Source organism: Mesoplodon densirostris, chromosome 11 (assembly GCF_025265405.1).
Source record: "Mesoplodon densirostris isolate mMesDen1 chromosome 11, mMesDen1 primary haplotype, whole genome shotgun sequence".
In the NCBI taxonomy this organism is placed as follows: Eukaryota; Metazoa; Chordata; class Mammalia; order Artiodactyla; family Ziphiidae; genus Mesoplodon; species Mesoplodon densirostris.
In genome coordinates, this window is record NC_082671.1 from 48802206 (window position 1) to 48830112 (window position 27907).

Below are 27907 nucleotides of genomic sequence, written 5' to 3' on the forward strand. Positions count from 1 at the left end.
AAGTACAACAAGATACATCAAGGAAGCATGTGATTCAGAGCCAAATTTATAATCACTTATCTAATATGTCACAATCCTTTTATTCCAGAAAATACCCACATGAGGACTCTAAAATGGGCAATTACTTGTCAAGAGAATAAATGATTTTTTATTATATAGAACATGGAAAGAGACACGAGGCAAAATAAAGATTCTTCAGAATTTCTTTATGGAGCTGCTAGTAGGACAACAGAACCTAAGGCTACAAGGACCTGTCCAAGTAGAATATTTATATTAAATATGTCTTTATTGCTTGCCTGGTAGAAGTGATCTGTCAGCCACTTTTGGTAGAAGGATGGCCCACTGTAGACACCAGGAAAATTTTTTCGACCACAGCCATATCCGTAACTGGTAATTCCCATTACAAAATATCGTTTACGTTCTGGTAAGTAGCACATTAATGGTCCACCACTATCACCCTATTAAAAAAGTCCCAAAATAGTATTAGTTACTTCCAGTAGTCCTTAAACAACAGTAAAGCTGAAATAAATTAATCACATTAATCATACATTTATATATATTTTTTCAAAATACCTCCAACTTATAAAGAGCCATAGATTCTCAGTCTTATATTCTGACTAAAACAGGAGGTATTCAGTCTGGCCTGGTGTTTAGAGGCACCGTATAGCTGGTGGTTAAACTTCCCACCTGCATAGTTTTGAACCAGAATACTATAAATCAAATTGTTTGAATTTTTTAGTGCAGTTACTCAGGAGAAATATAATTTAGGAAGTGTGCAAAATACTGCAAATATTGTCTATTAGAATACTTCTGTTAATGCTGTGTGGGAAAGGTAGAACTAAGATATATAAAGGATTCATTTAGGGGTGTGTGTGTGTGTGTGTGTGTGTGTGTGTGGTTTGCTAACTAGAGGACAGGAGTAAATTGGCATCTTGCAAGAGATGGCATCTTTCTAAGTGTTGACATTGGCTGGTGCAGGATAACAGGAATAAATGGCTAGTCCTCTTAATAGTATTACAAATAACAAATCTCTGTCATGGTTTATACAAGACTGTTAATGCACCGAAACACCTTTACTGAGGACTGTTAATCATTCAAAACAGTAAGGACACTGAGATAACTGTTTCAGTGCCTAAAGTATAAGGACTGTGTTTCTAAGGTATTTTCAAATTCTCTATATAAGGTAAGCACTGAATAATTATTTTTTGATGGTAAGAATATTTCACTTATGAATACAATTCATAAGTGAAAGTATGTAGATTGGATTCTTTTACTCAGCACGATTTTTAAGGAAAAGGACACAGGAAAGATAGACCCTGGATTGCAGAAATCAGAATGAGTAGGAAAAGATCAGCATGGGACACTGTTTGGGAGTGATGTGCTGGTAGATTTAGAAGCAGTGAAGAAAAGAGGAATAAAGAAAGATTCAAAAAGCACAAGGGACAAAACAAAAAATAGATAAATTGGACTTCATAAAAAATCAAAGACTTTTGTGCTACAAATGATAACATCAGGAAAGTGAAAAGACAGTCCACAGAATGGGAGAAAATATTTGCTAACCATACATGTGGTAAAGGACTTGTATCCGGAATATGCAAAGAATGTTTGTGACTCCATAATAAAAAGATAAATAACAATATAAAAATGGGCAAAGGATCCGAATAGACATTTCTCCAAAGAAGATACACAAAAGACTAATAAGCACATGCAGAGATGCTCAACATCATTAGTCATTAAGTAAATACAAATTAAAAGCACAGTGAGAGGGCCTCCCTGGTGGCGCAGTGGTTGAGAGTCCGCCTGCCGATGCAGGGGATACGGGTTCGTGCCCCGGTCTGGAAGGATCCCATATGCCGCAGAGCGGCTGGGCCCGTGAGCCATGGCCACTGAGCCTGCGCGTCCGGAGCCTGTGCTCCGCAACGGGAGAGGCCACAACGGTGAGAGGCCCGCATACCGCAAAAAGGAAAAAAAAAAAAAAAAAAGCACAGTGAGATACCTTGAGATACCCACAAGGATGGCTATAATCGAAACTCTAATTCAAAAAGATATATGCACCCCAATGTTCATAGCAGTACTATTTACAATAGATAAGACATGGAAACAACCCAAGTGTCCCTCAAGAGATGGTTGGTTTAAGAAGATGTGGTATATATATGTACTATGGAATATTACTCAGCCATAAAAAAGAATGAAATATTGCCATTTGCAGCAACATGGATGGACCTAGAGAATATCATACTAAGTGAAGTAACTCAGAGAAAGACAAATATATATGTTATCACTTATATGTGGAATCTAAAAAAATAATACAAATAAATCTATATACAAAACAGAAACATGATTCACAGACATAGAAAATATATATAACTGAAAAAATATATATATAACTGAATCAATTTACTCTACACCTGAAACTAATACAATATTGTAAATCAACTATATTTCAATTAAAAAAAGATAGATTGTAAGAAATGCTGAAAAGGATGTGGAGAAATTAGAACTCTCATACATTGTTGAGATGGCCAAAAAGCACATGAAAAGATGCTCAACATCACTAATTACTAGAGAAATGCAAATCAGAACTACAATGAGGTATCACCTCACACTGGCCAGAATGGCCATCGTCAAAAAAATCTACAAACAATAAATTCTGGAGAGGGTGTGGAGAAAAGGGAACCCTCCTACACTGTTGGTGGGAATGTAAATTGGTACAGCTACTATGCAGAACAGTATGGAGGTTCCTTAAAAAACTAAAACTAGAACTACCATATGACCCACCAATCCCACTCCTGGGCATATATCCAGAGAAAACCATAATTCGAAAAGATACATGCACCCCAATGTTCATTGATGCACCATTTACAATAGCCAGGACATGGAAGCAACCTAAGTGTCCACTGACAGATGAATGGATAAAGAAGATGTGGCACATACATACAATGGAATATTACTCAGCCATAAAAAAGAACAAAATAATGCCATTTGCAACAACATGGATGGACCTAGAGATTGTCATGCTGAGTGAAGTAAGTCAGACACAGAAAGACAAATATCATAGGATATCATTTATATGTGGAATCTAAAAAAAAAGGGCACAGATGAACTTATTTACAAAACAGAAGTAGAGTCACAGATGTAGAAAACAAACTTATGGTTACCATGGGATAAGGTGGGAAGAGATAAATTGGGAGATTGGGATTGACATATACACACTAGTATATATAAAATAGATAACTGATAAGAACCTGCTGTATAGCACTGGGAACTCAATACTCTGTAATGGCCTATATGGGAAAAGAACCTAAAAAAAAAGAGTGGATATATGTATATGTATACTGATTCACTTTGCTGTACACCTGAAACTAACACAGCATTGGGAATCAACTGTACTCCAAAAAAAAAAAAAAGAACTCTCATACATTGCTGGGTAAGAATGTAAAATGGTGCAGCCACTTGGGAATACAGTTTGGCAGTTCTTCAAAATGTTAAACATTGACTCAGCAATTCTACCCCTAGGTGAAATTTCCAAGAGAAATAAAAACATACCTACACATAAAAACATGTACACAAATGTTTATAGCCATGTTATTCATAAAAGCCAAAAAGTAGAAATAGCTCAAATGTCCATCAACGAATGAATGGATGAATAAAATGTGGTATATCCACACCATGGTATATCATTTGGCAATAAAATGAATAAAGTATTAATGCATGCTATAATAGAGACGAACTTTGAAAACATGCTAAGTAAAAGAAGCCAGTCACAAAAGACCACACATTGAATGATTCCATTCATACGAGATTTCCAGAATAGGCAAATCTCTATATATTAGTGGTTGCCTAGGGCTAGGGGTGGGTGAGAGGAGAATGGGGAGTGACTCCTAATGAGTAGAGTTTTTAGGGGCGGGGGTGACAAAAGTGATCTAAAAATTAGATTATGGTGATGGTTGCACTATTCTATAAATATACTAAAACCCCACTGCGTTGTACACTTTAAATGGGTGAATTGTATATATGTAAATTGTATCTCAATAAAAGTGGTAATGGAAAAAAAAATTCAAGGCAAATTTTGATTAAGGTTGACCATGATTGTAGAAACCAAGGAATCAGGCAAGCAAGACAATTTGGGTTGTTGGAATAGTTAAAAAAGGAGAAAAACAATTTAGACTTGAGAATTAAGACTTCACCAGAAAGTGATCAAAGGACTTGTTCAAGTTCCCTTCTGTCTTTAGAAAGTATTGCTAAGGAAAATTATTTGGTCTTACCCTGCAAGTATCAAAAACTCCATCTTCATCACCTGCACAAAATGAAGTGTAAGGAATTATATCCCCATAGCTCTTGTCAGAATTACAAAAACTTGGAGAAATATAATGCACTTCTGCTTCGTGTAATTTTTTTGTAATATTACCTATTAACAAAAAATACCAATAAGTTATTTTGGAGAGCAGACATTTTGACAGCAATATAAAGTGTTCCTGATGAACAAGTTTTCTTTCCATAGTGCCTGATTGAACAATTATGTAAAATTGTATCCATGTATGTATGTATGTATGTATGTATGCCTAGAAAGACTGTGAAAGAAAGTTTACCAAATCTTAATGACAGTTATCTCTAGATAGTAGGAATTTCAGGTTACTTTTGTTATCTTTGCTGTCTTGTATTTCTTGGAGGTCTCACGGCAGGATCTATAGCTTTTTTTTTTTTTTTAAAAAGGGTATTTATTTATTTATTTATTTATATTTTTTGGCTGCATTGGGTCTTTGTTCTTGCACACGGGCTTTCTCTAGTTGCAGCGAGTGGAGCTGCTGTTCATTGTGGTGTGCAGGCTTCTCATTGTGGTGGCTTCTCTTGTTGCAGAGCACGGTCCTAGGTGCGTGGGCTTCAGTAGTTGTGGCATGCGGGCTCAGTAGTTGTGGCACGCGGGCTCAGTAGTTGTGGTTCACATACTCTATAGAGTGCAGGCTCAGTAGTTGTGGCAAACAGGCTTAGTTGCTCTGCAGCATGTGGGATCTTCCCGGACCAGGGCTCGAACCCATGTCCCCTGCATTGGCAGGTGGATTCTTAACCACTGCGCCACCAGGATTTATAGCTTTTACAAAGTAAAACTATATAAAAATTGTCAAGGGCGAAAGAGGTAAATGCTGAGGTCTATCTTTCTTATGCTGTAAGCTGTGAATAATTTTAATTAAATTTTTAATGATGCTAAAGTCTTGAAGGATGTTGAATATGAAAATAAAACAGATTTTTAATTCATGCACTCCCCTAAATTCCCTGCTAATTCCTGAACATAAAGTGGTTCTTTGCTACAGAAAAGATAGGAAAATATAAGATAACACTTCAGGTACTATTAAAGGACAGATCATTTTAAGGTTTATCCATAGAAAAGCTACTGTAACAGCAGCATCTTTTCTCATCAGCCTGTCTCAGAATTGCAGTTGTCACATGTGGTAGCTGAATATTTTGTGTGCCCCACATTCTTCCCTAGCTTTTCAAGTAATAGATGTTTTGCCCTTAGCTGCAAGTGGGTAAATGACCCAACTGTTCCATTCACAGAATTCCATTCTTCTGGTTGCACTGATTGGTCTAGAGGTGACCATATTTGGTATAAGCCTAGCCAATTGGAATACTTATCCAGCATTTTAATTTAATTTAATTTAATTTTAGCAATGTAGAAATACCTTTAATATCTTAAGTGAAAAATAAGTACATGAAATAGAATGCAGGCTATTATGACAGCTATATACAATTATGTAGAGAAGACTGAAAGGAAACATATAAAATCGTTTGTAACTTATTTAATGATAGTGGGATTATATATTTCCCCATCTATTTTTCAAATATTCTGCACTATTGTTATAATGTTTTAATAATAAAAATGTTAAATCAAAGATTATTAATAATATTCTTCACTTATTTCCAGTATGGCTGTAATGTTGGCTGTAAATATGAAACTTTCTTCCACACACCAGTATTTTCAAGAATGGCATATTCTCATGCAGTATGTTTATCCAGCATTTTTAAACTGGAGTTTCCAGAGAAGAATCTGTTTCACCCTAGTCACATGACTGTTTAGCTATAAATTCAAATCAGTCTACAGCCATAGTTCCAGACTTATGAGGACAGGCAGCCTGAGAAAGTAAAGTCAACATACAGAGAGAATAGGAATAGGAAATAGAAATTAAATATGTCTAATGGCATCCAGATTCCTGGATCGAGGCTCCTAGAGGCCAGCCACATTTCTGCGTTTTATTTTAAAATAATTGAAGTAGTACCAGCTGTATATAAAAATATATATGTAACATATAAGTTATAGGATATAATAATGAAATGAACACCTGTAAATCTACCACCCAATTTATGAACAATACTAATCCAGTGTGGTATTGGTGTAGGGCTAATACCACAAAATAACCAGAGATTTTCAAAGTGAATAGGAGAGAGCCCAGAAGTAGATGTCTGGGTTTTCTATTTTGTTCCACTGGTCGCTTAGAATATTCTTGCACAAATACAACACTGATCAATTACCATAGCTTTAGAATAAACCTTGATTTCTGGATGGCAACTTCTCCAACATTTTTTTCTTCCATAGGAGTGTCTTGGCTATTCTTAGGTCTTTTAGAATGAGCTTTTTCATTGTCTTAAAACTCATGTTAGGGTTTATCGTTACCTGGTGCTTTTCAGTTTTTCAGATAGAATTGACATCTTTCTTTCTTTTTTTAAAAAAAATAAATAAATAAATTTATTTTAAAAAAACGAACAAAGTAGAAACGCAGACCTGCATGGAAGGAAGTCCCTGATATCACATGAAACAGTAAGTTTCAGAACAGTCTGTGTGATTCTGTTTATGGAAATGATGATAATATATGATCATTTTTATAGAGGAAAAATCTGGAAGACACATCCAACTTGATAGTTTTATCTGTGGAGGAACTTTTTTTGTTTTAGTATTAGTTGTTTTGTTTGTTTGTTTGTTTGTACTGCAGGTTCTTATCAGTCACCAGTTTTATACACATCAGTGTATACATGTCAGTCCCAGTCACCCAATTCAGCACACCACCATCCCCACCCCACCGCGGTTTTCCCCCCTTGGTGTCCATACGTTTGTTCTCTACATCTGTGTCTCAACTTCTGCCCTGCAGACCAGTTCATCTGTACCATTTTTCTAGGTTCCACATACATGCGTTAATATACGATATTTGTTTTTCTCTTTCTGACTTACTTCACTCTGTATGACAGTCTCTAAATCCATCCATGACTCAACAAATGACTCAATTTTGTTCCTTTTTATGGCTGAGTAATATTTCATTGTATATATGTTCCACAACTTCTTTATCCATTCGTCTGTTGATGGTCATTTAGGTTGCTTCCATGACCTGGCTATTGTAAACAGTGCTGCAATGAACATCAGGGTGCATGTGTCTTTTTGAATTATGGTTTTCTCTGGGTATATGCCCAGTAGTGGGATTGTTGGGTCATATGGTGATTCTATTTTTAATTTTTTAAGGAACCTCCATACTGTCGTCCATAGTGGCTGTATCAATTTACATTCCCACCAACAGTGCAAGAGGGTTCCCTTTTCTCCACACCCTCTCCAGCATTTGTTGTTTGTAGATTTTCTGATGATGCCCATTCTAACTGGTGTGAGGTGATACCTAATTGTAGTTTTGATTTGCATTTCTCTAATAATTAGTGATGTTGAGCATCTTTTCATGTGCTTCTTGGCCATCTGTATGTCTTCTTTGGAGAAATGTCTATTTAGGTCTTCTGCCCATTTTTGGATTGGGTTGTTTGTTCCTTTAATATTGAGCTGCAGGAGCTGTTTATATATTTTGGAGATTAATCCTTTGTCCGTTGATTCACTTGCAAATATTTTCTCCCATTCTGAGGGTTGTCTTTTCATCTTGTTTATGGTTTCCTTTGCTGTGCAAAAGCTTTGAAGTTTCATTAGGTCCCATTTGTTTATTTTTGTTTTTATTTCCATTACTCTAGGAGGTGGATCAAAAAAGATCTTGCTGTGATTTATGTCAAAGACTTGTACTATACTTACTTAATTTGGGCATCAAGATGATTATTATCCTCATACACTGAGTCAGGGTGTGTTCTCTCTTTCTGAATTCTTTATAAAGATATTTATATAATACTTAAATAATTGCTGGTAATTATGGTTGACTCACTTGTTCTGAGTTCTGGTGTTTTATTTTTGAAAAAAATTTAATTACTGATTAAGTTCTTTTACTCTTTAAAGGACTATTCTTATTTAGTTAGTCAGTTTGGGTTAGAATTTTCTAGGAATTTATCCATTTTGTTTAAGTATTAAAATTGAGAGCATAACATTGTTTAAAGTATTATTTTTAAAAAATATTTATTTAGGCTGTGCTGGGTCTTAGTTGTGCCATGTGGGATTTTCCTTGTGGCATGTGGAATCTTTTAGTTGCAGCATGCGGACTTCTTAGTTGTGGCATGTGGACTCTTGGTTGTGGCATGCGGGATCTAGTTCTCTGACCAGGGATCAAACCCAGGCCCCCTGCATTGGGAGTGTGGATTCTTACCCACTGGACCACCAGGGAAGTCCCTAAAGTATTATTATTATTATTATTATTATTATTATTTATTTTTTTTTTTTGCGGTATGCGGGCCTCTCACTGTTGTGGCCTCTCCTGTTGCAGAGCACAGGCTCTGGACGCGCAGGCTCAGCGGCCATGGCTCACGGGCCCAGCCGCTCCGCAGCATGTGGGATCTTCCCGGACCGGGGCACGAATCCGTGTCCCCTGCATCGGCGGGCGGACTCTCAACCACTGCGCCACCAGGGAAGCCCACATTTTTCATTTTTAAAGATTCTGTTTGGTTCTCTTTTACTTTTTTGTTTTTTGTTTTTTGCAGTATGCGGGCCTCTCACCGTTGTGGCCTCTCCCGTTGCGGAGCACAGGCTCTGGATGCGCAGGCTCAGCGGTCATGGCTCATGGGCCCAGCAGCTCCGCAGCATGTGGGATCTTCCTGGGCCGGGGCACGAACCCGTGTCCCCTGCATTGGCAGGTGGACTCTCAACCACTGCGCCACCAGGGAAGCCCTGGTTCTCTTTTAAATCTGCCTGATCACTCTAGATCATCTGTCACTCATTTTTAATTCTACTATTTTATTTCTTTGAACAATTCACATATACTAATTTTATATTCTATACCTAAAATATTAATATCTGAGATCTTTGGGGGGGCTTTATCAGTTGTTTTATTTCTATTGACTTTCATAATTATGGTTTGTTTCCTTATGTGTTTAGTGATCTTTGATTGTGAACTGATATTTAGTTGATTTTAATCTGGGAATCCTAAGTTCCTTCTGACTTGGTACTACTTTAGCCATTGAATTTATTTCAATTATTGTATTTTTTAATTGTCACAGTTATTTGGTTCTTTTTCACATCTCCTTACTTTTCATTTTTTTAAGCACATCTTTTATTCTTGTAATATCAATATATTAAACATTTAAAAAATATTTATTTATGTATTTATTTGGCTGCACCGGGTCTTAGTTGCAGCATGTGGGATCTTTGTTGCTGCATGCAGGATCTTTAGTTGTGGCATTCTGGAACTTTAGTTGCAGCATGAGAACTCTTAGTTGTGGCATGTGGGATCTAGTTCCCTGGCCAGGGATCAAACCTTGGCCCCCTGTATTGGGAACACAGAGCCTTAGCCACTGGGCCACGAGGGAAGTCCCATTAAACATTAAAATATATTATCTGATGATTCTGGTATCTGAAATCTTTGTAGGTCTTATTCTGATGTCTGTTGTGCCTTGTTTCCTTTGGTGTTTAGCAATTTAAAAAATTATAATCCATTTTCTTTGAAACTTTGGTGAAATTCTTTGAGGTTTTAGATGACATTGGGTTTCTACACAAATTATTGGCATTTGATTCTCTCAGGCACCTAGAGAACATTAACAGTCCAGGAACTACTTAAACTAAATTCTAACCTTGAGGCTTTCTAGTCTACTCAGAGTGATTTGGGGCATATGAGTGGTATTTGTAGTTACATATTTTCTGGGAAAATTTCTTCATTTTTTGTCTTCCATTAAGCAGTTTTCCTAGCAATCCTGGGGGTGGGGTGGGGGTTGAGGATGCTTTTGTTATATATGATTCATTTTTTAGAAAAACTTTATTTACTAATAATTATAGTTAACAGGAAGTTGCAAAGCAAGTACAGTGAGGGTCAGTGTAAACTTTACCCAGTTTCCTATAATGGTTCTATCTGTATTATTGAAGTACAATATCAAAACCAAGAAATTGACATTGGAACAATGTGTGTGTGTGTGTGTATGTGTGTGTGTGTGTCTCATTCTACACCATTTTATGGCATATGTAGATTCATGTAATCACCACCACAATCAAGATCCAGAACTATTCAATCATCACAAAGATCTCCATGCTATCTAACCTTCTTACCCCACAGCGATCAGTAATCTCTTCTCCATCTTTATAATTTTGTCCTTTTGTGATTGTTATATAAATGGAATCACACAGTATGTGACCTTTTGAAAATTGCTTCTTTTCACTAAGCATAATGCACTTGTGACCCATCTAAATTGTTGTGTATATCAATAGTGAATTCCTATTAACTGCTTAGTAATGTTTCATATTAAGGATATACTACAGTGTATTTAATCATTCACTTATTGAAGGACGTTTAGGTTTTTCTAGTTTGGGGATATTACAAATAAAGCTTTTATTAACATTTGTGAACAGGTTTTTGTGCAGACTTATGTTTTCATTTCTCTGGGATAAATGCCTAGGAGTGTGATTGCTGGGTTATATCGTAAGTGTATGTATGTTCACATATGTTTTTAAGAAACTGTATCTCTGCTGTTCCGTGGTTACACACTTAGGATTGCTGTGTCTCCTTGGTGGATTTACCCTTATCATTATGTTATGTTCTTCACTGTCCCTGGTAATTTTCTTTGCTCTTAAGTCTACTTTATCTGATATTAATGTAGCCAGTTCTGCTTTCTTTTCCTTTTTTCCCCCTATTCCAGCTTTTCTTTTCTTTCTTTTTTTTTTTTTTTTTTTTTTTTGCGGTATGTGGGCCTCTCACTGTTGGGGCCCCTCCCGTTGTGGAGCACAGGCTCCAGACGCGCAGGCTCAGCGGCCATGGCTTACGGGCCCAGCTGCTCAGCGGCATGTGGGATCTTCCGGACCGGGGCACGAACCCGTGTCCCCTGCATCGGCAGGCGGACTCTCAACCACTGCGCCACCAGGGAAGCCCTCCAGCTTTTCTTTTGATTAATGTTACCATGGTATGTCTTTTGCCATCCTTTTACTTACTTTCTTTTTTTTAAAAATGTTTATTTATTTATTTGGTTGTGCCAGGTCTTAGTTGCAGCAGGTGTGCTCCTTAGTTGCGGCTCGCCGGCTCCTTAGTTCTGGCATGCGAACTCTTAGTTGTGGCATGCATGTGGGGTCAGTTCCCAGGCCTCCTGCATTGGGAGCACAGAGTCTTAACCACTGTGCCACCAGGGAAGTCCCCCTCCTTTTACTTTCAATCTACCTATATCATATTTGAAATGAACTATGTATATATGAACTATGCAGCTGGGTCTTGAGTCTGACTCAGTTTTAGAGTACAGCCCTGAAGCTCCAGCTTTATGAGTGTTTCCCCACACACACTCAAGCAGGCTTTGTTCTTCAAGCCTCTGAAGGCCTATGAAACCACAGAGATCAATATTCAATGTTACCAATTTGACAAATACCCTCAAGATGAAAGGCAGCTTTTGTGCTCCAGTTATCTAAGTTCCTGTCTTCACACTCAGTCCCTGACCTATGCATTTTCTCTCTTTAATAGTTTTCTGTGGGAAGGTTGGTGTGTGCATGTAATCTGCCATGTTGCTGGAGAGCCAATATAATCCTCAAAACAACTCTCTGATAGGTATTGTTGCTCTCATCTTACAGATCATGAAAATGTATGACATTGTGAGAGATGATATAATATAGTGGAAACACGTGAGTTTTGAGGCAGGCCGACCTAGGCTTGAATTTTTGACTCCTCACTTAGTTAGCTGTGTAACTTTGGGCAATTTATTTAATCTCTTTAAAACTCGGTTTATTCACCCATACTATAATATTTCTTATAGTGTTGTTGGGGGCGTTAAATGAGAAATACATTAAAATGCTTAGTATTTCATTTAGTACCTAGCCCTGAATAAATAGTAGTTGCTCCTATCATCATTGTTCTAACTGTTGTAAAAGATTCAATAACCTGCCCGTGGTAATTCAGCTAGTACATGGCCAGGCTGAGATTCAGACTTAGGTCTGTGATTCTAAAGCCCATGCTCTTTTTCCTGCACCATGGCACTTTCCTTATCTTCCTTAGAAAATATTCACAGAGAAAAAAAGAAAAATAATAATTCACAGACTTTTCATACATTTATTTCTATCCTATCTAAATAATCCACAAATATTTAAATGGCTAGGTTTGGTGGAGAATAGAAAAAAAAGAGTCTCAGCACTTGATCTCATATATTGCTAAACAGACTTCAATTCCCTCAGGAGCAGATTGTATTTAATGTAGTACTTAAATATTCAGGCTTTAGAATAAAGAAAAAACTTATATTTGAGTCCCAGCTTCTCAACCTCTAAGATTCACAATTCCTGGTCTGTTAAATGGGAATAATAACATTAACTCCCTAATAGGAATATTGGGAGGATAAGATAAAATAAAGTAATATATTTAGAACGGGGCCTAAAACATGGTAAATGCTCCCAAATGGTAGCTGTTGTTATTACCAAAGGCAGAGACTGTTTTCTACATTTTTCATTCCTCCCATTAGTTCAGTCAGTCAACGATTTGTGCCTCTTTGTGCACTAAAGAAAATACATGGCAATCAACCTGTTTGATACTAAACAGTGCACTAAATAAAAAGGATACTAAATTTGATTCCTTATAGCCAGAAGCTTATTATTTAAGATAAGCAAATCTGCTACAGAGCTTGCTTCATCACCTAAGAGTCTCAGAAACTACAGAAATACTTGGAAGCCATCATTCTCTCTGAGAATGTCTAAAGGTTTAAGTATCTTGGCATGTATAAAAAAAGAAGTCTCTATTTCTGCTTTGGAAGATAATTTTCTCTCTCCCACAAGCAAGGAAAAAAACACAGAGAATTAAAAAAGACATTTCCTTTTCACTGGTTTATAAAGACCTCTTGTTCAAACTCATGATATAAAGAGATAAAGACATACATATTCACCCTCTACGAATAATCAGGAAAATCTGTATCAACAAAATTCAGATCATAATTACCTTCTTCTTTTGTTCTTCCCCATCCACTTATAAAACACTTCGTGTTTCGGTTCAGTCTTTGGAAAACACCAAAAGGTAGACAGATAGGCTGAATATAATCATTATATCTCACTGCTTTTTTTAAATGAAAAAGCGCAATATCATTTTCATAAGATTCCACATCAAAGTCTGGATGGATAATGATCGCTTTAACTTTCATCATCTTGGAGTGTGGCTGACGCCCATCTATGTTATTAGTTCCAATCACAGCTCTCCACATTACAGGATCTCTGGAAGAAAGTAAATGTTCTTATCTTAAACAGGTATTTAACTAAGTAAATATTCTTAATCTCCCACTAGTTTTTGTTTTTCTCATGTTAGATTAATAACAAAAAAATTAATCCTACTTTCATGTGACAAAGTCATAGCAAGTAAAAACCTAAATATTGTGATGTAGGAAAAGAGAAAAAGATCAATGGGACAGAAAGTCCCAAACAGATTCAAGTACATGAGAATTTAATATATGGTAGCAATTCTTACCAATGGACAAATGGATGAATTATTCAATAAATGGTATTGGGACAACTAGCTAACTAACAAACTAGTTTGAAAAGTGAAATAGACTTAAATCCCTGAAAATTATTAAACACTAAAATAAACTCCAAATGGATTAAGTATTTAAACGCACAAACCTTTTAGATAAAGACTTCCTATCTTTTAGAGATACATAAAGTGGTATGTCTGAGATTTCTTTCAAAATAATTGGAGGGGGAGTTGGCAAGAATAAAGATGAAACAAGATCAGCCATGAATTGATAAACTGAAGCTGCATATTATGCATATGGGAGTTCATTAAACTATTTACTTTTACAAATTTTTGAAGTTTTAGAATGAAACATTTGGATATTAAGTTAGGATGAGAAGTTTAAAAATTAAACCAGAAAGAAAATAGAGATGAATACATAACATTGTTATGAGAAAGGACTTTATGCATTCCAGTGGACTGTATCTCTGTGAAAACACAATTTTGCCTTTTTGTAATTCCACTTGAGCAAGTTGGAACATTCCACTGGACTATATCTCTGTGAGAAAGGACTTTATAAAGCATGACACTAAATATAAAAGAAGCAGCTAATGGATCTTGACGTCTTTAAAAGCAAAAAGCAAGCAGAAATCAAACCAAACCAAAAAATCTTCTGTAGGTCAAAAATCAACAATTAAAACCCCAAGTGGTTAATACTTACTGCATGTGAAATTTACAAATGCCGAAATTCCTTTCACCCTTCAAATTGGCAGAGTGTGTGTGTGTGTGTTTAATGATTATGCTCAGTGCAGACAAGAGTCAGAGGAACAAAGTTACTCTTATTCACTGAGGAAAATGTAAACAGATAGGCACTCTGGCAGCATGTACCAATAGCCTATAAAAGCTGCATTGATTTTTTTTTTTGCTGTACGCGGGCCTCTCACTGTTGTGGCCTCCCCCATTGCGGAGCACAGGCTCCGGACGCACAGGCCCAGCGGCCATGGCTCACGGTCCCAGCCTCTCCGCGGCATGTGGGATCTTCCCAGACCGGGGCAACGAACCCGTATCCCCTGCATCGGCAGGCGGACTCTCAACCACTGCGCCACCAGGGAAACCCAGCTGCATTGATTTTGACACTGCAATTCTACTTCCTAGAATTTATTCCAAGGAAATAGAAGATAATTAGCTATCTTAAAATTGGACTAGGTAACCTCTACAAAGTTTGTAAAAATGTTTATACAGTCCTAGTTCTATTGTGTTTAAAAAGAAATTGTAGCTTAAATGCTTTAAGCTACTTTAAAATAACGATGTTTGGGCTTCCCTGGTGGCGCAGTGGTTGGGAGTTCACCTGCCGATATAGGGGACAGGGGTTTGTGCCCCGGTCCGGGAGGATCCCACATGCCGCGGAGCGGCTGGGCCCGTGAGCCATGGCCACTGGGCCTGTGTGTCCGGAGCCTGTGCTCCACAGTGGGAGAGGCCACAACAGTGAGAGGCCCGACTACCGCAAAAAAAAAAAAAAAAAAAAAAAAAAAATTAGATAATGATGTTTCTTTTCCAAATGTATACGATTTATCTTGAATTAAAATTTTTTCCCGGTTTATTGAGAAATAATTGACATACATCACTGTATAAGTTTAACGTGTACTGCATGTTGGTTTGATTTACATATATTGTAAAGTGATTACCACAATAGGTTTAGTTAACATCCATCATCTCATATAGATACAATAAAAAGGAAAGAAAAAATTTCTGCTGGTGATGAGAACTCTTAGGATCTACTCTCTTAACAATTTTCCTATATCATACAGCAGTGTTAACTATAGTCATCATGTTGTACATTACATTCCTAGTCCTTACTTATAAGAGAAGTTTGTACCATTTGACCACCTTCCTCCAATATCCCCTCCCCCCACATCCTGCCTCTGGTAACCAACCACAAATCTCATCTCCTTCTCTGAATTTGGTGGGGAATTTTTGTTTGTTTATTTTTATTTGATTCTACTTATAACTGAGATCCTGCAGTATTTATTTGTCTTTTTTTGTCTGACTTATTTCACTTAGTATGATGCCTTCACAGTCCATCCTCAATGTCACAAATGGTAGGATTTCCTCATTATTTATGACTGAATTACACACACACACACACACACACACCACGTCTTCTTTATCCATTCGTCTATCAGTGGACACTTAGATTATTTCCATGTCTTAGCTGTTGTAAATAATGCTGCTATGAAATGGGGTGCAGGTATCTTTTCAAGTTAGTGTTTTCATTTCTTTTGGATATATTCCCAGAAGAAGAATTGCTGGATCATGTGATAGTACTATTTTTAAGTTTTTGAGGAACCTCCATACTGTTTTCCATAGTGGATATACCAATTTACACACTCCCATCAGCGGTGCACAAGTGTTCCCTTTCCTCCACATCCTTCCCTTGATGGTGGCCATTGTGAGGTGATATTTCATTGCAGTTTTAATTTGCATTTCCCTAATGACTAGTGAGTTGAGCATCTTTTCACGTACCTGTTGGCCATTCATATATCTTCTTTGGAAAAATGTCGATTCAGATCCTTTACCCATTTTTAAAATTGGATTATTTATTTTTTTGCTATTGAGTTGTATGAGTTCTTTATATATTTTGGATATTAATGCCTTATCAAATAGATGATGTGCAAATATTTTTCCCATAGGTTATCTTTTCACTTTGTTCATGTTTTCTTTTTCTGTGTGTTTTTTTTTAGTTTGATATAGTCCCACTTGTTTTTTTATTTTGTTGCTTGTGCTTTAGGTATGATTTCCAAAAAATCATTACCAAGACCTATGTCAAGGAGGTTTTTTCCCTGTTTTCTTCTAGGAGTTTCACAGTTTCAGGTCCTACATTTAAGTCATTACTCCATTTTGAGTTAATTTTTGTTAATGGTGCAAGATAGGGGTCAAGTTTCATTCTTTTGCATGTGAATATCCAATTTTCCCAGCACCATTTATTGAAGAGACTTTCTTTTCTCCACTGAGTATGCTTGGCTGTCTTGTCAATTATTAGTTGACTGTATGTGCTTGGGGTTTTTTTGTGGGCTCTCAATTCTGTTCCAAGGTCTATTTGTTTTTATGCCAGTACCATACTGTTCTAATTACTATAGCTTTATAGTATATTTTGAAATCAGGAAGTGTGATGCCTCTGGTTTTTTTGTTCTTTGGATTCAGGATTTCTTTGGATATTCGGGGTCTTTTTTGATTTCACTTAATTTTTAGGGGTGTTTTGTCTATTTCTGCAAAAAGTGCCATTGGAATCTTGATAGGGCTTGCATTGAACCTATAGATGGCTTTTGGTAGTATTGACAGTTGAACAATATTAATTCTTCCAATCCATGAACATACCTTTCCATTTGCTAGTGTCTTCTTTATTCCTAAGTATTTTATTGTTTTTGATGCTGTTGTAAATGTAATCAATTCTTTTATTTCTTTTTCAGAGAATTCATTGTTAGTGTATAGAAATGCTATTGATTTTTGTGTGCTAATTTTGTACCCTGCAACTGAATTCTTTGATTAGTTCTAATGGTTTTTTGGTTGTGTCTTGGGATTTTCTATATATAAAATCATGTCACTTGCAAATAGAAACAATTTTATTTCTTTTCCAGTTCTCATACCTTTTATTCTTTTACTTGCCTTATTTATTTATTGATTGATTGATTTATTTTTGTGGTACGCGGGCCTCTCACTGTTGTGACCTCTCCCGTTGCAGAGCACAGGCTCTGGACATGCAGGCCCAGTGGCCATGGCTCATGGGCCCAGCCGCTCCGCGGCATGTGGGATCTTCCCAGACTGGGGCACAAACCCGTGTCCCCTGCATTGGCAGGCAGACTCCCAACCACTGCGCCACCAGGGAAGCCCTACTTGCCTTATTTTTTTAAAAATATTTATTTATTTATTTATTTTGGCTGTGCCAGGTCTTAGCTGTGGGATCTTTAGTTGTGACATGTGGGCTCTTAGTTGCAGCATGCCTGTGGGATCTAGTCCCCTGACCAGGGATCGAACCCAGGCCCCCTGCATTGGGAGTGTGGCGTCTTACCCACTGGACCACCAGAGAAGTCCCTCTTTTACTTACCTTATTGCTCTAGCTAGGACTTCCAGTACTATGTTGAATGGGAGTGTGAGAGTGGGCAGCCTAGTCTTGTTCCTGATCTTAAGAGGAAAAGCTTGCAACCTTTCAGCATTGAGTATGATGTTAGCTGTGGGCCTGTCATGTATGGTCTTTCTTATGTTGAGATATGTTCCTTCTATGCCTAATTTCCTAAGTATTTTATCATGAATGGATGTTGAATTTTGTCAAATGCTTTTTCTGTGGCTATTGAGATGATCATATGATTCTTTTCTTTCATTCTATTAATGTAATGTATCACATTGATTGATTTGCACATGTTGAACTATCCTTGCATCCCAGGGATAAATCCCACTTGATCATGGTGAACAATGCATCCTTTTAATGTGCTGCTGAGTTTGGTTTGCTAGTGTTTTGTTGATAATGCTGCATATATATTCATCAAGGATATTGTTCTGTAGTTTTCTTTTCTAGTAGTGTCCTTATCTGTCTTTGGTATTGGTAATGCTGGACCTCGTAAAATGAGTTTTGGGAGGTTCCTTCCTCTTCAATTTTTTGGAAGACTTTGAGAAGGATTGGTGTTAATTCTTCTTTAAACATTTGATAAAATTCACCAATGAAGCCATCTGGTCCTGGGGTTTTCTTCTATGGGAAATTTTTGATTACTGACTCAATCTCCTTACTATAATTGATCTATTCAGATTTTTTGTTTCTTTCTGATTCAGTCTTGGTAGGTTGTATGTTTCTAAGATTTTTTTCATTACTTCTAGGTTATCCAGTTTGTTGGCATCTAGTTGTTTATAGTAGCCTCTTATGACCCTTTGTATCTCTGTGGTATAAGTTGTAACGTCTCCTTTTTCATTTATAAGTTTGTTGATTTGGGTCCTCCCTCTTTTTTTCATTGGTAAAGCTAGCTAAGGGTTTCTCAGTTTTGTCTATCTTTTCAAAGAACCAACTGTTATTTCGGTTAATCGTTTATTTTTAATTATTATTTTATTTATTTTTGGCTGCATTTGGGTCTTCGTTGCTGCGTGCGGGCTTTCTCTAGTTGTGGCGAGCGGGGGCTACTCTTCATTGCAGTGCACAGGCTTCTCATTGCAGTGGCTTCTCTTGTTGTGGAACACGGGTTGTAGGCACACAGACTTCAGTAGTTGCAGCATGCGGGCTCAGTAGTTGTGGCACGCAGGCCCTAGAGCATGCAAGCTTCAGTAGTTGTGGCGTATGGGCTCAGTAGTTGCAGTGCACAGGCTCTAGGTGTGTGTGGGCTCAGTAGTTGTGGCGCACAGGCTTAGTTTCTCCGTGGCATGTGGAATTTTCCCAGACCAGGGATCGAGCCCATGTCCCCTGCATTCGCAGGTGGATTCTCAACGACTGCGCCACCAGGGAAGTCCCTGGTTAATCTTTTATATTGTTTTTTGTTATCTATTTAATTTATTATTGCTCTAATCTTTATTATTTCCTTCCTTCTAATTTTAGGGTCATCTTTTTCTAGTTCTTTAAGGTGTAGAGGTAGCTTGTTTATTTGGGATCGTCTTGCTTCTTTTTTTCTTTTTCTTTTTTTTTTTTTGTGGTACGTGGGCCTCTCACTGTTGTGGCCTCTCCCATTGCGGAGCACAGGCTCCGGACGTGCAGGCTCAGCAGCCATGGCTCACGGGCCCAGCCGCTCCGCAACATGTGGGATCTTCCCGGACCGGGGCACGAACCCGAGTCCCCTGCACCAGCAGGCGGACTCTCAACCACTGCGCCACCAGGGAAGCCCTGTCTTGCTTCTTAATGTATGCATTTATTGCTCTGAACTTCCCTCTTAAAACTGCTTTTGCTGCATAAGTTGTGTTTCCATTTTTGTCTCAAGATACTTTTTAATTTCTTCTTTGATCCACTGGTATTTTTTTTTTAGGAGAGAGTGTTGTTTAATTTCCATGTAGTCATGAATTTTCCAGTTTTCCTCTTTTATTGATTTCCACTTTCATGCCATTGTGGTCAGAGAAGATCCTTGGTATGGTTTCAATCTTCTTGAAGTTGCTAAGACTTGTTTTGTGGCCTAACATATGGTCTGTCCTTGAAAATGTTCTATGTGTATGTGCACTTGAGAAATAATCTGCTGCTGTTGGTTGGAATGTTCTGCATATGTCTGTTAAGTCCATCTTGGTCTATAGTGTTATTTAAATCTGCTATTTCCTTATTGATTCTCTATCTGGATGATCTGTCCATTGTTGAGAGTTGGATATTAAAGTCCCCAACTATTATCGAATTGCTGTTTATTTCTCCCTTTAACTCTGTTAGTTTTTGCTTTATATATCTAGGTGCTCCAATGTTGGATGCATAAATATTTACAATTGTTATATCTTCTTGATGGATTGACCCCTTTATCATTGTGTGGTGACCTTTTTTTGTTTCTTTTTACCATTTACATTCAAAGTCTGTTTTGTCTAATATAAGTACAACTACCCTTGATTTTTTGGGGTAACCATTTGCTTGAATGTCTTTTTCCATCCCTTCACTCTCAGTCTATGTGTGCCTTTAAAGCTAAAGTGAGTCCCTCGTAGGCAGCATATTGTTGGACAAAGACTTTCCTGAACAAACAAAAGCTGAGAGAGTTCATTACCACTAGACTAGCCTTACAAGAAATGCTAAAGGAAGTTTTTTGACTGAAAGTAAAAGGACACTAATTAACATCATAAAGACATTAAAAGGTAGTGCAAAACTCACTGGTAATGGTAAATATATAGCCAAACTTAGATTCTGTAATTTGGTAATAGTGGTGCATAATTTACTTACAACTTTAAAAGTTAAAGGAATTAAAATAGTAAAAATAACTATAACAACACTAATCTATTAGTTACATAATATAAAAAAATATGTAAATCATAACAGCAATAACCTAAAATGTGAGGTGGAGGAGAAGCAAAAGTGTAAAGTTTAGGAATTCTATTGAAGTTAAGTTGCTAACAGCTTAAAATAGCATGTTATAGGGGCTTCCCTGGTGGCACAGTGGTTGAGAGTCTGCCTGCCGATGCAGGGGACACGGGTTCATGCCCTGGTCTGGGAAGATCCCACATGCTGCAGAGTGGCTGGGCCCGTGAGACATGGCCACTGAGCCTGCGCGTCCGGAGCCTGTGCTCCACAACGGGAGAGGCCACAACAGTGAGAGGCCCGCGTACCGCAAAAAAAAAAAAAAAAAAAAAAAAAAAAATTAGTGTGTTATAATTTTAAGATAGTTTATGTAAGCTTCTTGATAACCTCAAGGTAAAAACCTGTAGCAATTACACAAAAGGACTTGATAAAGAAGTCAAAGCATACTGATACCAAAAGACATCAAAACACAAAAAAGACAGCAGGCTAAGAAACAGGGAACAGTGGATCTACAAAACAACCAGAAAACAATTAATAAATGGTGATAGTAAGTCCTTACCTAGCAATAATTACTTTAAATGTAAACAGATTAAATTCTCCAATCAAAAGACATAGAATGGCTAAATCAACTTATTTTACTTACCTATTTCAATTTATATTCAGACTGTTAAGATTAAAAAACAGGTTATATGCACTGAAAAGTACAAAACATTGCTGAAAGAAATTAAAGAAGACAAATAAATGGAAAGACATCGCTTGTTCATGTATTGGAAGACTTAATATTGTTAAAATGACGGTACTACCCAGAATGATCTATAGAGTCAATGAAATACCTATAAAAATCCCAGTGATGCTTTTGCAGAAATAAAAAACCCATCCTAAGATTCATGTGGAATATCAGAAGACCCCAAATAGCCAAAATAATCTTGAAAAAGAAGAATAAAGTTGGAGGACCATACTTCCTGATTTCAAAACTTACTGAAAAGCTACAGTAACTGAAACAGTGTGGTACTAGCATAAGGGCAGATATATATACCAATGGAAAAGAATAGAAAGCCCAGAAATACACCCTTGCATATGTGGCCAATTGATTTTCAACAAGAGTGCCAAGATAATTCAGTGGAGAAAGGAAAGGCTTTTCAACAAATGGTGCTGGGAAAATTAGATATCTACATACAAAAGAATGAAATTGGACCCTTACACCATATGCAAAAGTTAACCCAAAATAGAACAAAGACCAAAATATAAGAATAAAGCTATAAAACCCTTAGAAGAAAACACAGAAGAAAAGCTTCATGATATTGGATTTGGCAGTGATTCTTGGATATGACACCAAAAGCACAGGCAACAAAAGAAAAAAATAGATAAATTGGACTTGATCAAAATTAAAAACTTGTGCATCAAAGGACACTTTCAAGAGAGTGAAAAGACAACCCACAGAATTGAAGAAAATATTTGTATATCGTATATTTGACAAGGGATTAATATCTAGGATATATAAAGCACTCCTACAGCTCAACATCCACAAAAAACCCAGACAGCCGAGTTCAAAAATGGGCATAGGACTTGAATAGACGTTTCTCCATAGAAGAAATACAGGACTGCCCCGTTGGTCCAGTGGTTAAGAATCCATGCTTCCACTGCATGGGGCATGGGTTCAATCCCTTGCCCAGGAGCTAAGATCCTGCATGCCACATGGTGTGGCCAAAAATAAAATAAACCTTAAAAAAAAAGAAGAGGAAATACAGATGGCCAGAAATCACATGGAAAGATGCTCAACATCACTAATCATTAGGGAAATGTGACTCAAAACCACAATGAGGGACTTCCCTGGTGGCCCAGTGGTTAAGAATCCACCTGCCAGTGCAGGGGACACGGGTCTGAGCCCTGGTCCGGGAAGATCCCACATGCCGTGGAGCACCTAAGACCATGCGCCACAACTACTGAGCCTGTGCTGTAGAGCCTGTGAGCCACAACTACTGATCCTGTGCTCTAGAGCCTGCGAGCCACAACTACTGAGCCCGCTTACCTAGAGCCCGTGCTCCACAACAAGAGAAGCCATCGCAATGAGAAGCCCACGCATTGCAACGAAGAGTAGCCCCTGCTCACTGCAACTAGAGAAAGCCTGCGTGCAGCAACGAAGACCCAGCACGGGCAAAAATAATTAATTAATTAATTTAAAAAAATGACTATCAACTGTTCTAAGTGTTATTATGGCATGCTAAATCTGGAAGTGGTCAAAATCAGGTATAAAGTTTAGATTAAATTCCCATCTTATTAAAAAAAATATCTTCCCTCAATTCTATCCCTTCTCTGTTTTCTCAGATAACAGCCTCACCAACAGTTCCATTACCTTGACAGCTGACTCTCTCTGTGCAGTATCTCTTAAATTTGCTTCTTTTTGTCCCCCAATACTCCCCACTGATGAGAAGTAGATTCAGAATATCAGTCTCCATATCCCTAGTTCACTACTTACACTATTACTATAGTAACTATCTGAATGAGTGTGAAGTGGTATCTCATTGTGGTTTTATCAAAGTTTATCTTCATTACTTTTGTTCCTTAATTGCTGACAGGTCCATGATGCTCCCTGTGCTAGCAGGGGCCTGAGGACTTATTAACCACCTGAAAGCCTTCAGGGCTGCCGAGACTCTTCTCTAGAGGAAAGAGTTTAAAAGTTCATGTTTGGACTTGTTGGGAATGTGACTCCAATATATACGTATAGTAGGGAGCTGGAAATACGACTCAGCTGGAGAGACTTGGGAGTTGCCAGGACATGATGACTCCTAAAACAGAAGTAGATGAGACATCTCTAGGGAAGAGTACAGACGATAAGGCAAGAGGATAGAAGGTGGAACTCTTGAAAATACTGCCATTTAAAAGAAGACAAAGACGCAAGGAATAAGGAAAAAAAAAATTTTAAGGTAGAGAATAGTGGTGTCTTAAAAATCAAGAAAAGAGATAGGAGGGAATTCCCTGGCAGTCCAGTGGCTAGGAATCCGAGCTTTCACTGCTGAGGGCCCGGGTTCAGTCCCTGGTTGGCGAACTAAGATCCCACAAGCCATGTGGCATGGCCAAAAAAAAGAGGTAGAACAGCAGTCAACTTTGCCAAATGTTATACAGATGAAATAGGATGGGGATTGAGTAGAGGTCATTGGATTTGGCATAGAGGTGGGTCTTTAATAGTGTGTTCTAGCTACAAAAATCAGACTGCAATTGGGATTTTATGAGTCAATGCAGGTGAAGCAAAAGGGAGTCTTTCTTTCAAGGAGTCTAGTAGTGAAAGGAAGAACAGAAACAGGTAGGGTTTGTTTGTTTGCTAAATAACGATGAGGTGACCTAAACATGTTTGAAGGCTGTAGGGAAGAAGCAAGAGGAAAATATTGAAAAATACTAAAGAGACAATGAGGTGTAGTGAAACAGCTATAGATTTGAGACTAGGTTTAAATCAATAGGTTGCCACTTTACAGCAATGTGATCTTGGGAAAATTACCAAATATCTCTGATCTCTGACTCCTCAGGTGTGAAGTGGAGATAACAGCTATCTCAGAGGGCTTTTTTAAAATATAGAGTTATATGTAACATTCTTAAACAGTACCTAATCTCAGAGCGGGTCCTTCATGTTATAAGAAGGAATAAGGGATAACTGATGGTGCAAGGTTTAGGAAATGAGGGGGAACAGGAATAGAAGTAGCAGAGTCTTCTGAAACAGGAGGTACTCCTGAAAAATACAGACTATGCCTCAGTAATGTCGACTTCCTCAGCACCTAGCCCAGTCCCTAGTATATAATATACATTTAGTAAATGTTTGTTGAGTAAAGGGGTAAAAATATCAATAAGATTTAGCCTTGAGAACTGTTAAGTGGAATATTAGTATTATCTTCATATGCTTGGAAGAGTAATGAGGTTTAATATATATGGCTTCAGAAGGCAGAATGAAAATCAAGACACTTAGTTCAACATAAGGAAAGGCTTTCTAAGAAATAAAGCACAAAATTTAAATGAAATTCTTTCCGAGGTGGCAGTTCATCATCACAAGAGGTGTTTCAAGTAGAGAGCCAAATGATATAGTTATGGTTATGTGTGTGGATTTTCATTATGACACACCTGGATTTGATCCCTGATTTCACTGCTTTCTAGTCAGGGTCTCCCTACAGCAAAGAGTGGTTGTCAAGAGTAGTGGAAATTGTGTCTGAAAAAATGCCTGACTCAATGCATTAAAGCAATAATTATTTCAGACTAGAGAACCCTTTACTTCAATATTTTAAGAAGGATTCATATACAGGACAGAGAATTGAACCACACCTTTAAAATACCTCTTTGAACTCTAAGATTTTTTTTTTTTTTTTTTTTGCGGTATGCGGGCCTCTCACTGTTGTGGCCTCCCCCGTTGCGGAGCACAGGCTCGGGACGCGCAGGCTCCGGACGCTCAGGCTCAGCGGCCATGGCTCACGGGCCCAGCCGCTCCGCGGCATATGGGATCCTCCCAGACCGGGGCACGAACCCGTATCCCCTGCATCGGCAGGCGGACTCTCAACCACTTGCGCCACCAGGGAGGCCCAACTCTAAGATTTTATGACAATATAACAAAGCTATATTATTTGACCAAGGTGGTATATCTAGTAGGTTCTGGAATCTTACTTAAAGCTACTGCACCACAAAGTGTCAGAGGAGGACTAGGATACAGGTCGCCCCTCTCCAAATGCATTGTTCTCCCCACCGTGTCAAAGGAACAGACTAGTAAAGGCACAATATCAGGACTTAATAGGTGAGAAGAGCTTTTCCAAGAATCTTCAAACCATACCAAGCAGGCTTTTCCTTCCTTGGTTTAAGGTTTGAAAGCTGTTGAGAAGCAGTTTTTATTTAAAGACAGCATTTTAGAAAAGAGTTGTAAACACCCACACCTGAAAGACCAGAATTGATTTCTAACTCTGAAGCTTTTTTCTACATCTTTTTCTATAACCTTGGGTTTACCTTAAAAGCTTCCCATTTTTCTGATCTCTGTTCTTCAAGAGGCCAATTTATGGAACTGAAATGCATGTTTTAAAAATGTGGTAAACAGATTAAAAGATTAAAACCTTAAGAACCCCATCAGGCCAGTTACCCTCAGTTGAATTTTGAAGTTGTTGTTAGTTTTTCTTAGAGACTTTTCATTCTTCTCCGAGATAGCTCATAAAAATTAGAGACTAAAGAGAGACTGTATGACAGGTACCACGGTTTTCCACAGTATTTATCTTAGAGCTTCATTTTAAATGTTAGGAGGGTCATAAAGTTCTATTACAACTGTAGTAAATCTATTTCTCTAAGACTGACATCATCCATAGACTCAATAAATATTTATTATGTCTCCTATAAAGTAGGCCAACTCCTGTATTAGTACCAGAAATACAAAATAAAACATGTAGTCCTTGTCTTCATGGACTTGTCTCACCATGATCTAATGGTGAGAAAGACAAATACATGATTACAATACAATAATTTTTAAAGCTAAAAGAAAAGCTATTTATTATTTAAAGCAAGGTCCAACAAACTACAACCCACAGGGCAAATCTGGCCTGTCTCCTATTTTTATATTTTTATATAGCCCATAAACAAAGAATGTTTTTTACACTTTTAAATGGTTGGGGAAAACCCAAAATGACAAAATAGGATTTTGTTCAAATTTCAGTGTTCATAAATAGTTTGATTGGATCACAGCACACTCATTCAATGATGTATCATCTATGACCACTTTGGTTCTACTGTGACAGGGTTGAGTATGGCCTGCAAAGCCTAAAATATTTACTGTCTTTACAGAAAATGTTTGTTGACCTCTGACTTAAAGGACTTATTTCAACAAATATTCAGTGTACTATTCAGTATAAGGCATTATGGCTACTTGGGAACATATCACTTAACTGAACATGGCTGAAGTCAAATGGTCCTCTGCCACTTCAAAATATCCCCCAAGAGAATAAAATAAGAGTTCTGTTCTGAATACATACCTGGTGTCCTTAGTGCAGTGGGCAGCCGTGAGGACCCATCTATTTTTCACTAAGCTTCCCGCACATACATGAGCAAGATATCTGCCAGATTGAATCTGTAGGCTAACTAGCCATGGCCATGCACCAATTTGAGCTTCTGTGCCCCCTACAATGCGAGACCCCTTGAACGTATTTGCAAGTGGTGCTGTTCCACAATCTAAAAATAAAAATGATATATTATTTGGACTGAATATATTATTATATGTATTACTGTATAATCTTAATAATATATAATTCAAATATAATATTTGAAATTCCTATTTAAAAAACTCATAAAGCAAGCTGGATACCTAAGCCATGCCCATATTTTGAAAAAAAATCTTAGAGAGTTAAGACAAACATGGCTTAATTGCTTACTTACAAATAGAAAGACATTAAATCAGCACAATTCATCGATTTTAAAACTCTTCTCCTGAGAAGTACAACAATGAGGTAAGCTTCTCTGGCCAGGTATCACATTTTTCCCTGTGTGAAACGGCCACTAAAAGAGCCTGGGACTGGTCAACCAAGAACTACAAGTTCTAATACTTGCCATTTAACCTGTTGGGTTAATTCTTCTTAACTGTAGTATGAAAAAGTCACCTAACAGCCCTTTCATCTTTGAATTCCAATGAATTATTAGTCAGTAAAATGGGAATGACAAACCCCAGAATGTGTTGAGGCGCATATACAGACTCAGCAGTGTCTGGCACTTTTACTATTAGTACTACTACTACTACAGTCATTAAAATCGGACTGCTTGGATCCGTAAATTTTTAGTTAAAGGCAGTTGGAAAAACAGAAAAGGAGGGCCCCAAATTCAAATACTACTTAAGTGGGAAAAAGGCAAGGACGACTGTCCAAAGAGAAGAACGAACAGATACTGCCCTTTGCGTTCAACCCTTCCTCTTCTGGGGCCTGGTGCTCTTTCTGCGCCCTGGGCCTTCCACTCATGGCCTCAGGCCACCTCCGACCTCTGGCCTGTTCCTGCGAGGAGCCGCGCCCACTCCTTTCGGAGAGTGGGTATTCTGAGCATATGAGAGCGCCCCCCAGAAACAACAGAGCAGCGCTCAGGAGCCGCAGCCCCATGTCGGAACTCCTGGTGGGCAAGATAGCGGCAGGCATTTCCTGCCCGCTCCCCCCGCCCCCTACCCCCACCCCGCGAGCCTGTG

At 37.8% G+C, this 27907-nt stretch overlaps 1 protein-coding gene across 1 annotated transcript; it reads right to left on the reverse strand.

Moving 5' to 3' along the window:
- Positions 1-206: 206 nt before the first annotated feature.
- TMPRSS12 (transmembrane serine protease 12) lies at positions 207-27860 on the reverse strand. Its single transcript, XM_060113972.1, has 5 exons — positions 27623-27860; positions 26718-26913; positions 13284-13552; positions 4266-4408; positions 207-458 (listed from the first exon to the last, which is right to left on the reverse strand). The coding sequence occupies exons 1-5, from the start codon at positions 27858-27860 to the stop codon at positions 207-209; spliced, it is 1098 nt and encodes a 365-aa protein (XP_059969955.1).
- Positions 27861-27907: the final 47 nt, after the last annotated feature.

Bases quoted from the DNA above. Each gene is read 5' to 3' on its own strand.
- TMPRSS12 (XM_060113972.1), bottom strand. From the start codon at position 27,860: ATGCCTGCCGCTATCTTGCCCACCAGGAGTTCCGACATGGGGCTGCGG. The intron at 13,553-26,717 runs GTATGTATTCAG...ACTTTCTTCCAG, and splicing joins CACTGCACTAAGGACACCAG to AGATCCTGTAATGTGGAGAG. The intron at 459-4,265 runs GTAAGACCAAAT...CTTTTTTAATAG, and splicing joins GAGTTTTTGATACTTGCAGG to GGTGATAGTGGTGGACCATT.